Source organism: Silene latifolia, chromosome X, assembly GCF_048544455.1.
Source record: "Silene latifolia isolate original U9 population chromosome X, ASM4854445v1, whole genome shotgun sequence".
Classification (NCBI taxonomy): Eukaryota; Viridiplantae; Streptophyta; class Magnoliopsida; order Caryophyllales; family Caryophyllaceae; genus Silene; species Silene latifolia.
In genome coordinates this window covers 96,472,257-96,484,958 of record NC_133537.1, presented here as the reverse complement: position 1 = coordinate 96,484,958, position 12,702 = coordinate 96,472,257, and the positions used below count along the sequence as shown (strand labels likewise).

General features: G+C 37.6%; 1 protein-coding gene across 1 annotated transcript; it reads left to right on the top strand.

Moving 5' to 3' along the window:
* The first annotated feature begins 10,882 nt into the window (after positions 1-10,882).
* Positions 10,883-12,274, top strand: LOC141617909 (protein FAR1-RELATED SEQUENCE 5-like). The gene is made up of 2 exons (XM_074435040.1): positions 10,883-11,117; positions 11,544-12,274. Exons 1-2 carry the CDS (start codon positions 10,883-10,885, stop codon positions 12,272-12,274), a joined length of 966 nt encoding a protein of 321 aa, XP_074291141.1.
* Positions 12,275-12,702: the final 428 nt, after the last annotated feature.

Below are 12,702 nucleotides of genomic sequence, written 5' to 3'. Positions count from 1 at the left end.
ACACCATTCAAAAGCCATGGAACTTATGGAAGCGTACAAAAACCCTTTTGAGGATGAGTCGGTGGAAGTTGAAAGCACTTTGTCCAAGGACCGAAAGCGCAGCGTCGTAGAATATAATAAAGATATAAAAAACTAACGATGATGGTCCAGGGCTGCTGCTTTTAAATATGTTTAAAATATTTATTGCTTTAAAAATAATGGCTTTAACATTTTAGAACGTTAGTGTTTATTATGTAAGTACTATCTTTAAGTGCTATTTACTACTATTTTTAAGTAATATTGGAATAACAGAAGTCTTTGCCAGAATAATAGTGCAATAACAGCATAATAACTGCTAATTATGCAGAATAATACTGCAATAACAAAGAGAATAATGGTAGAATAACGAGTGTAATAAAAGCGCCTAAACCACTTTGCTTTTACACTTGACTAAATTTACACTTGAATAAAAATGAATAGTTTTAACAAAATAATGCTTTGGACTAACGGTGGAATAACAGCAGAATAAACTACTTGTTATGCGGAATAATAGTGCAAAAACAAAGAATAACGGTGCAATAACAATAGAATCACGATTGAGAAAAAACGACCATTGACATTGAATAGAAAATGCATATTTTTCGTAGAAATTGGATAGTGTTTGTAAACCTTAATTAAACTAGTGGAATAACTGCAGAATAAGTGTAGACTAATAGTACAATAACAAAGAGTAGTAGCGCTTATTATGCGAGTAATCTTGCAATAACAATGAGAATAATGGTAGAATAACACTGCAAAAACGCAGCTAAACCACTTTGCTTTTACACTTGACTAAATTTCCACTTGAATAGAAATGGATAGTGTTTCTAGAAAACAAAGGTAATAAGAAAGCTTAATTAGACTAAAATAATCAGTAGACTAATTGTTCAATAACAAAGACAACAAACTGCTCATTATCCCGAATAACAACGGAATAACGGTGGGATTAGAGTAAAAATGGATGGTGTTTAAAAAAAGTACAAGTAATATGAAAACTCAATTAAATTAGAGTACACACTGGAATAACACTAGAGTAATACGGGAATAACAAAGACAATAAACTAGTAATTATACTTTTAAATAACGGTCAATAACAAAGACACTAATAGTCTAACAACACAGTTTACACTAACTTAGTCGACTTCCCTGGATACACAACATTTAAAGGTACGCATTCATGACGATGCCTGACTCTTCACTACCAAAGCAGATGATTGGGGTTGCACTTCTGGGGCACTTCGCAACTTGTTCCTTGCTGCCGCCAAACCCAACGTCTTCGGCCTTCCAGTCTCACAAGCCTTCACTTTGTCAAGAACTACTCGCCTATGAAGATTAATATCCGCCAAGATCGGGGAAGCCGACATTTCAACACAAAGTAGCTTTCGACGAGCAATCTTGCTGTGAAGATTGCACTCAAACACGCTTCCACCATATTCCGCCATCGTGTACAGCAAGAAACTCCCCGACTCCAAATTCAGCAGTTCCTTCTTTTTCCATTTAAAAGGCACATCAACGATTTCGAAATTGCGGCAATCTTCAGACTTCAGAACATTATGACCCTCCATAAAAACACGCATATAGTTTGCCACAATCTCGGCCAATCTTCTGTAATCGGCTACTTGCTTGGAATCGTGAGTCATGTTGTCCAAAATATCAATCGATTCATTCAAAAAGTTGATGCAGAAACAAGAGTAGTGATCATTGTACAGAATCGGCACAAACACAAGGTTGGAGTTCAGATGACATCTTCCATTGCAGGAATCGAAAAACACATTCCAGAATGCCAACAGCTTCTTACCCGGACCGTCAACAGGGCTTGAGGAATCAAAGTTCTCTAAGAGTGAATAAAGAGGATCCTTCAAAAGAGAAAGCATAAACAACCAAAAATAGTGCACAAGTGTTAACTTTATATCAATACTTGTGAGTCAATCTGTAGGTAATAACGCAAAATAGCAAAGGAAAAAACAAAATACCATATGACGAACTCCGAAAAACATTGAGCTTGGTTCTGAGCGTTCCTCAAACTCCAACGAATTCAAAAGAACCGACCAAACATCAACGACTCTTGTTGTCATCATAGCAGCTGCATCTACAATGGAAACAATATCCCCCTTGTACAAAAACACGCCGACCTCGTCGTTGTACAACACTAACATCTCCCTACATTCACAAAAAATAACATATGATGAGAACAGTGGGATTACAGTGGTATAACAGCAGAATAACAGTTCAATAACAGAACAATAACAAATAAATAATAGTGGTATAACATGAGAATAATAACAAGAAGGGATTGACAAAGTGGGATTACAAAGTGGACTAACAACGAATAATAGTGGTATAACAGTAGAATAACAGGTCAATAACAGCAGAATAACAAAGGGACCTAACAGTGAAATTAGACGACTCGCTAGGTTGACAAAAATAACAGCATAATAACAGCAGACTAACAGTGGGAAACAGAAAGACTAACTGAACAGAACACCACAATCAAAGAAATGAAAATCGACACATACTCTTCTTTCAACTGAGCGTCTTCACGAAGAACAAAGTCCACCACTTGCTTCCGCACCTTCAGCATCTTAGAGAACTGTTTTTTGTTCTTCCGAAATAAATCCGACACCGCAACAAACCTACTGTCCTCTGGCCCGCAATCCATAGAGCAACCCAGCCCGTCGTCTGCCTTACCCCTTTTACGACTACCCAAAGCCGACTTTGGACTCACGGGGCTATCCACACCCCTGCTTCCCACTTGACGGCTGGCAGGGGGTCTCTTTCTAGAGAATTTAGTGTCACAATGACAGAGGGAGAAGCGACGGGCTCGACAACAGGTCGGGACGTCTTAACCTTCTTACCAACAGTTTTCACCTCCGGAACCACGACGTTTCTTACCGCTTTGAGAAGCCCTCTTTTCCGCATCCTCAATACGCCGTCTCTCTTCAAGCACACTCAGGGTTTCCTTTCTTGTCTTGTTCAACTCCTCCAAACTTTTCAACACATCTCCCCTGGACTCGTTCATATCAGACAGCACCAACAAGGCAACGATCTCAGCGCGGTAGAGGTTTCTTGAATCAGAATTACCCAAGTCACAATCAAAAACAGTTCCACGGTAACAGAGCATGTGCAACATCGTATATACACCGCAGTCCAAATTTTCAATCGCACCGTTTGCCAGGTAAAAGGGACGTTGACAATTTTATAATCTTTAACCTCCCCACCTCGGGCAACTCCTTTGTGGACCAGGAAATCAGACATCAAGTTCACCTTTTTTTTAAAAAAAAAAAAGAAAAAGAAAACATAATTACTAACAATACTTAAACAAACTAGGCTAAACACCAAGAGAAAATTAAAACACAATAAATGACTTACAAATAGTTTGACAATACACCAAACGTACACACTGCTGTTGATCATCAGCAAACATCGCCTCTTGAAATACATTATCAAGATATTCAACCCTCTTCGAAATGAAATTGATGCACAAACAGCTAAAGTGCTCATGCAAAAGAATTGGGATGAAAATCTGGGAAAATATTTGGCCAAAAAAAAATGTTAATAATTATGTGGTTCTTTTAAAAAAGCAGAAACACATCAGAATAACAGCAGAGTAATAGTAGACTAACAAAGAGAATAGTAGTAGAAAACACACAAAATCTGAGAAAACATACCATATCAGAAGTAAGATCACACTCTCTCTTGTTGTTATTGACAAACACAGTAAATGACAATTTGACTTCCGCACATAAATCACTCCTGGAAGCCTTATCATCTTTCGACGGCATACAAAGTCGCCGCAATGGATACTAAACAAGAAGTGGAGAACAAGAGTTGAAACGTGATGCAAAAATGAAAAATAAAGTAAAAGAAACGATAAGATAGAATAACTAACCGTTGCACCCATCCCAAAGAAAAGTTGACTTGGGCTTCCTCTTATACAAGTATCATTCAAAAAGAGGGACCACCAGTTGACAACACCAAGCATTATCATTGTATCTGGAACCATCGATTCCATATCCTCACGATTAAGGTAACTGTCCACACCCCAAGTGACAATATTATCCCTTCAAAACCGAATAAACAGGCAAAATAAGAGTCACATGAATATATTTTTGAAGAAGAAAAAAAACAAGATAATATATTAAACAAAGCGAAAATTTTTACAATAAAAACAAGCTCTTACCCTGCGAAATGTTATGATCATTCAAGAAGCGATGATCGCAACCTCTTTCCGCTTGGATAGCATTGGGTTGAAAACATGTCCCATCGTTATCATTGATTTTGACAGGACAACTAGCTCAGGAGCCACAGGACCACAATCATAGGTGCATCCGAAATTCTGAGGCACAACAGACAACAGTAGCTCCTCATGTGCAGCAGAGTGCAGCAAATAACTTGTACAGATAGTAGGAGCATTCAACCCAGCAACGCCATTGTCCTCCGGGACAGCCTCACCAACAACAGTACCAGCCTCCGACACAACCTCGGAATCCTCGTTTATCGATTTATCTATCTCGACGCACCCCAAGCAACAAGTCTGCATGACAAGACATCACCACATCCGCTACCTCCTCTTCTGCAGTCACGAATGCTTCACTGCCAATTTGAGTGGAATGTTGAGTGTCATTACGCAATGGAATGTCAGCACCGGTATCCGTCACCTCCGTCTCAGGCAAACAAGCATCAGGCTTTGGAATTTGAGTTGCTTGAACCTCTACCGGTGTACACTCAACAATATTAGGCACGTCCTCCGGCGGATTATCAACAAGATAGTCTTCAACTTGAATGTTAACGTCCTCCACATCATTGTTAACATCCTCCACGTCAATGGTAATATCCCCAACATCAACTACTTTCTCACCCACATCAGCTGGCTCTCCATAACGAAACCGAATGTCGGCCACGAGATATCCGTCATAATAGAATCTAAACCGAGTGGTGACAATTGTGGAGTCCCCACCTTTGCACTTTGTTGAATGACGGACTATGTTCAACACCTTTCTTTTCGGCCTACACCCTTCTTTTCGATATAGTCGGCCGCACATCCGATGACCCGACACACTCCTCATAGAATTGAGAAAACAGGTTAAATGATGGGGTTCAATGATGACATCTTCATGTCTAGCTTTTTTGGAAGTGGTTCTTCAGAACAGTTGATCGCGATTTATTGGCCGCTTGCATAGGCAATACATGCTTTACCCGTTCGTCCGAGCTTCACGGATAACTTGATCCGTGAAGAAAGATGGGTGGCAACCAAATTCTCGAACCTTCACAACCAACTTTTTTGACTGTTTGTTTGTGCTTTCTTTAGCACTCGTCGGGTTACTTGGCTGGGCAACTTAGCAAAGGTGTGCTTGACCCATAGCTCTTTGGGTCTTCTTCATCATCTTCGACTTTATAAGTTCCGCCCGTTCCCAAGTATCGGCATAAAAATCGAGAGTCCCTCTCATTAAGCGATAAGTTGATGAACATCTTGTCAAGTTAAAATCCTAAAATTTTAATTAAAACAAGACAATAATAGTAGAATAACAGAGGAATAATAGTACACTAACAAAGAAAATACATAACAAAGGATTAATAGTAGAATAACAGTTAAGTAATAAAATAACAAAGGAATAACAAAGACACTAACAAAAGTTAAATAAATAACAAAGTGGAGTAGTAGTAGAATAACAATGTAGAATAACAAAGTGGAGTAACACTTGGAATGTAAATTAGAATAACAAAGGGAATGGCAAAGAGGAAAACCGAGGAATAACAAAGGAATAATAGTAAAATAATAGCGAGATGACAACTAATGCTTGAGGACAATAACATTTTAGAATGATTCGTTTAAAAACAATCAAACAGTGCTTACGTCGACCGCTGGATCGTACTTGCTCATCCGTAAGAATATCATCGGTAGATCCGAACAAGACATCGACGTTGAGTACGTTGACCAGAGCCAACAATGTTTGGGCGAGACAATGGGAAAGCAACGTCAACGCTCCCCCGTGCCCGAGCACCAGCACCGCCTCACGCCGCAACCTCTCATTGAAAGACTTAAAATCCCAATGTTTAATGAGCGGCACTCATTATTCACCCGATCACCGCTAAAGAAGTAACGGTGAAAATAGCCGATAGCCAACAAAGACAACACTACAACGAATATTTTTCCTCCCGATAAAGGCTTCACGCACGTTAAGTCACCAAGTCTCGAGAAGACAAACCGACACTAATTAAGTTCCTTGATCCTAGAGACATCTTCCACAGCGCTTAGAAGTCTAAGATCAAGCACATAACCCAACACAGAGCAAGGAAACACGACATGGCAAGCGAACAAAAGTCTTCTTAAACTCATCGTCCGCAACCAGCAGACTCTAGCAGGTCTCCCGAACTTTGTTAAGTGGTATCCCACTTTTGTTATTGGCGATACCATACTTCTCACGCCAAGCACGCTTCAAAGCTTCTCCTTCAAATACGTCTGCAAACTGAAACCCAAAGAATAACCAAATCCACTTTCGCACTGCAATTTGGTAAACCAAACACATCGTGCACATCATCTCAAATAACTCGAACTTCACCATTTCGTATATTTCAAAATACTTCCCACTCCTAAAAGCATATATAAACTCCCTAACATGATATGGGGGGAGGGAAGAATGCTTCAACTCAAGTAAACCCCCGAATCCCATTTCCCTAACCGCCTCCTTCTGCTCCTCGGTGAGGGCTTCAATAACTTTGAAAAGAAAAGCAGGCCGACAAAGAATAGTAAATGGATCGGCACTGTGCACACAAAAGGGGAAAAAATATACAATGCATTAAAACATTTAAGATAACATAAGCAAAAGCAAAAGCAGCAGAATAATAGCAAAATAACAGGAGAGCATCAAAAATAACACGAAAAGTAACATATTAATAGCTAAATAACAAAGAAAAATAAAAGTAGAATAACAAGAGTACATACAATGGGATATTTCTGCAGCAAACTCCGAGGTTGCTTGCTACTTACCACAATTCCCTTCTCATGCTTAACTTTGCCAGCCAACTTACTACTAGTCTTGGGTGGACTAGACGACAATTTCGCAAGTACTCCTTCTCTGAGAAGCAGTGCTCTTTGATGGAGGTGTGACACGGGATTTGGATGGAGACGGACCAGGAGAATTTGATGATGACGGTTGAGTAGACTTTGATGAAGCGGTGGATTTGATTCTTAACTTCATTTTCTGCATTACTATCCAGAAAATAAAGACAAGGATCACTTTCAATGATAAATAGGTATTCAGCTAGACTTTTTAATAATGACGCCTTAAATGAGAGTACCGTAATAATAGAATAACGAACACTAACAATTATTAAAACAAATAACAAAGAAATAAAAACACAAAAAGAACATGATGGATGTGTAAACAAAAACACGAAAGAGAATCAAAAGAAAAGCCTCTTTGAATAAAGAGTCAATAACAGTTTCAAAATTACATACGGCCTACATAAGCCTTCATAAAAACAAAATAGCGTACTAAATTACAGCCAAAAACGGTTTCAAATTACATAAAACCCAAAATACATTCTTTCCCACAAAGAACCAAAATGTACTTCCGAAAATACAGGACATAACTTAAAAAGTCACCAACGTCAACAACATCGACTGACTTATAATACAATTGGTGAGCAAGATCATAAGCGAAAGGAAAGTCCCCGAGTGCGTCAAAGTACTCGTGAATTAGACTCGATCCGTTCGGATACAGTGCATCAAGGATCTTGTCATGATCGTATATATACTTTAAAGCATGCAACACCGTCTTTGATGGCTCACTTGCAAGCATATAGCACTTGCATCGTTTGGAAACTACTATCGAGCCCCTTGACAAAATCTTAAAACCTTGACTGTGACTTGTTGTTAGAACTTTCATATATTCGGCGTGAACACCGGGCGCACTTTTATGAAATAGGAACATTTGTGACCATTTCTTACAAACAAGAGACATATTGCTCTTGTCCAAAGTAGTCTCTAAACAATCGAAAACTCTTTCCATTAGGTCCTGGCTATTTAAAACTGCCGACATTGATTGATTACGATGAAGAACTCGTACATTAACTTCAAAGCACTTATCAGTCTCATCGTCCAATAACCATCCCAATTTTTTTTCTTTTCAGTAGCGAACTCTCTAGCAAATAACAATTTATCTTCATTCACTATATTTATTGCCCATCCCTCACAAACTAAGTCCATTAGTGATGCTGAAACCTACAAACAAAACAAAGCCAAACAAACAAAACCACTAGAATAACAAAGAATAACAGAAAAGAATAATGAAAATTAAACACAGGAAAAACACTACAATGACAAAGAAGAGTAGCGCCGCAATGACACCATAGGACCAAAGATAACAAATGAATAATGTAATCTTGAAAAGTGAAGACAACACGAACAAACACAAAAACCCTAGAAAAACACATTAAACAATTAAAACATGACAAATAACTTGACAACAAACTAAGCGATAGAATAACAGCGGAGTAACACAAAAACTAAAGTCTGTAGACAACAATAGTAAAATTCTCAACACAACGCGTCACATAGAACATGCGAATCACTTCAAAACTATAGAAAACTGCAGAAACGACTAAGAACATGCAAATTAGTTCAGGAAAAAAATCAGAAACTCAAAAATGCAGCATAATATTACAATGAAAAAACTGCATAAATGCAATAACGACATTAAAGTACTCGATTAAGTAAACCTAGCGATAATTACACTGAAAAACGAATAAAAAAGCATACAAAAGCATGAAATAAAACAAAATAACAAAATAAAAGAGGAAAATGACATGAAATTACCTTCAATAGGAAGGAATATGATGAACGGCGAAGAGAAAACGGGAGAAAAAAGCGAAGGAGACGAACAGTTGAAGAAGAATAACACAATAATAATAGAAGATAGAGGAACGCTTTGCAGTTGTGATGATTATATAAACCGTTTGCAGTAATGTGAATAATTAATTAGAGAGAGAAATCGTTAGAGTGTAAATGAGGGAAAGAAGAGAGAGAGAGAAAAAAAAAAAAAGAGAAAATAAACTAAATAACAATGCTTTTATATGACAACTAAGATTAATCTTGGCCACTCATCTCTAATTTAAACTAATGGCTGAGATTCACCCAACTCACAACTCACCATAAGAACCAAAAACACCAAATATATATATATATATATATATATATATATATATATATATATATATATATATATATATATATATATATATATATAGGGTCGAGATCCAGTGAGAACCACCCATATAATGAGAACCGTGAGAACCACCTTAATCTAATCTAATACAATACTAACGCGCGCGCAAATCAACTACCTGCCCCTAAACATTCTAAACTCCGTTATTTTCCAATTTTCGTTTCCCTCTCATCATTCTTTCTCTCTCCTCGAATATCACCATCTTCACAACACCATTGATCCTCAACTACTGATCCATCAATCTCTTCAACGATCTGCCTATTCGACGCGTCCTTCATGAATGGAACCTTTTAATTCAAGGTAATATTTCAAATTGGTTTGATTAATTTGTTGAATTTGAAAATTAGGGTTCTTAATTTGAGAAATTGTTTAAATTGGTTGAAATCGTGATATTGTTGGCTCAATTTTATGAATTAGACAGGTTTTACAATCGTCAAATTATTAGCTACGTGCATCAAATTGTTGCTATGTGCGTCAAATTAGGGTTTATAGTTTGATCTGTTTGTAATTTTTCAATTAATCGATTAAAATTAGGTTTATAGTTTGATCTGTTTGTAATTTTTCAATTAATCGATTAAAATTACGGTTTACAGTTTGATCTGTTTGTAATTTTTCAATTAATCGATTAAAGTTGTTGAATTTGAGCAATTAGGGTTTCGTAATTTGAGAAATTAGGGTTCTTTAAAATTAGAAATTGCTTAAATTGGTTGAAATCGTGATATTGTTGGCTCGGTTTTTTTGAATTAGACAGGTTTTGCAATCGTCAAACTATTAGCTACGTGCATCAAATTATTGATATGTGCATCAAAAATTCTAAATTTAGTTTTAGTAATAATTCCTCGATATGATTTTATTGTCATTACTTAATTTTAAGTCGTCAAGTTATTGCAAAGAATGACATTCTTAGTTCAATGGGGTCGCACAGAGTTCTTCTAATGTCATTACAAATGACATTACAAATGAAGGACAGATGGTTGAAGTTATTGCATCTCAATCCATATCTGAAATATCTGCCCTTAACATTGATGTTCCTGAAATCGTACAAGGTACAATTACTCGTTGAACTCGTTGAATGATCGACATCTTTGTTCTATATAACCGTCTTTGTTGTATACTTGAGTTATCCAGTAAATCTAAATCCTAACTCTACTTTAATTTCATCACATTTGCAGATAACGGTAGTAGACGAGGCAGAGGTAATAGAGGATGCAGAGGAGGAGGAGGAGGAGGAGGCGTCCGGTTCAAGCAACATGAATCGGATTTTTGGTTGTCCTACCCATCTCAAGCCTGTTATTGGTATGGTCTTTGATACACTTGAACTCGGTATTGCCTTTTATGAAGCATATGGAAAATAATGTGGGTTTGTGACTAGAAAAGGCTCACAAAAAAATAAACAGGGTGTCACTACACATAAAACTTGTTTGTGTAATAAGGCTGGAGAATGTGAAGCGAAAGGCAAAAAACACCGTAGGCAAAGGACTCGCGTAGGTTGCCTTGCTAGGATTAACTTTAAACGAATTGCTAACGGTCAATACCAAATTTATGGTTTTGTTGAAGGGCATAATCATATGCCAGCTACACCATTAACAATGGTACATCTGACGCAAAGGAGAGAATTGAATATAGTTCATAAAAAAATGATAGTTGACAACTCAAAGATTAACAAAGGTCCAATTATGACCTATAGGATGTTTAAGGAGTATGTCAGAGGTTATCAGAATGTGGGTGCTTCATTGGAAGACTTTAAAAACTTTTCAAGGGATATCAAAAAGTTCTTGTCAGAAGGGGATGCTCAAATGCTTATTGAGCATTTTATGAAAATAAAAAGAATGTGTCCATCCTTTTACTTTGACTTTGAGGTAGATGAGAAAGGTAGATTGTCACATGTTTTCTGGGCTGACCCTATTAGTATAAAAAATTATTTGTTATTTGGGGATATGACATCCTTTGACACTACCTTTAGGAAAAATAAGTATAGAATGATACCCCTTTCACACTGGAGGATCATCATAAGAGATGTGTGACCTTTGGGGCTGGGCTTCTTATTAATGAGAGCAAGGAGTCATTTGCTTGGTTATTTACGAAATTCCTAGAAGCTATGGGGGTCGTTATCCTGTGTGTATAATAACTGACGAAGATTTGGGGATAGAAGGAGGACTTAAGAAAGTCTTTAAAGATAAAGTGCAACATAGATATTGCATGTGGCACATATTGAAGAAGTTGCCAGAGAAGGTAGGGCCTGTTATATGTAGAGAAACTGAGTTTTTGAAAGAGATAAACTCATGTGTTTGGGGGAAGATGTGGAGCCTGCTGAATTTGAGGAAAGATGGACAGCCATTGTGGAAGCTCATGGGTTGTCGGATAATGAGTGGCTTCAGGAAAAGTATGGCATTAGACATTTTTGGATTCCAGCTTACTTTCGTGACTTGTTATTAGGACGGTTGATGAGAACCACCTCGAGGTCCGAGTCAGAAAATCATTTTTTTAGCAATTTCACTAATCCAAATTTGACCCTTGTTGAATTTTGGACGCGCTTTGAGAGTGCAATGGATACACAACGATGGGCTCAATCAAAACTGATTGCACAATCTAAGTACTCGTTTCCTGACTTGGCTACTCCTCTAGACAAAAGAAAAGCATGCGTGAAAACCTACACTCCGAGAATTTTCGAGGAGTTCAAAGTGGAAATAAAAGCGAGATGCTTTACATGTGCCATTGGGGACAAACAAAAAGATAAGAATCATGCAATTCTATACATAGATGTCAAGGATCGTGAGAGAAAGAAAGACTATAAGGTGGGTTATAAGACAGCTGAAGTGAAACTAGTATGCAATTGCAAGAAATTTGAACGACATGGAATAATTTGTCGAGATATTCTCTGTGTCCTTAAAGATTATGGTTTTGATAAAATTCCAAGCGAATACCTACTAAATAGGTGGAGCAAACTAGCAACCTGCCAGCCAATATTCAATTCTGATGGGCGGTTGCTTGCGATTGCAGATCGATCGATGCACAAAAGAACAAACTGATCAATTGTGGTCGAAATGTTCACTTGTGTCTCACTAGTTGAACAGAGTCCTGTTAATTGTGATGAGTTACTAACAATTTTACGCGAGTTCAAGGAAAGGGTACTTGCGAAACAACAAGTAGTGTCACTTGATGATGGTGGTAATAGTAGTATTGGAAAGAAAAGGGACAAAAATGCGGAAATTGGAATGCTCTTGGGTACAAGCGTGCCTAGCGAAATTACAATTTTGCCGCCAAGACAATGCAAAAACAAAGGCTCGGGGAAAAGAATGATTTCACAAAGAGAAAGAGCAGGGGAAGTCAATAAGAAACCACTAAGAAGATGCAAAGCTTGTGGGCAGATGGCGAACCACGATAGCAGGAATTGTGACCGACCAAAGGATCGCTGACAAATAGTCGAGTAAGTGATGTCTCTTATTAGCGCAAGTTT

Bases quoted from the DNA above. Each gene is read 5' to 3' on its own strand.
- LOC141617909 (XM_074435040.1), top strand. From the start codon at position 10,883: ATGATAGTTGACAACTCAAAGATTAACAAAGGTCCAATTATGACCTAT. The intron at 11,118-11,543 runs GTAGATTGTCAC...GTTTGGGGGAAG, and splicing joins CTTTGAGGTAGATGAGAAAG to ATGTGGAGCCTGCTGAATTT.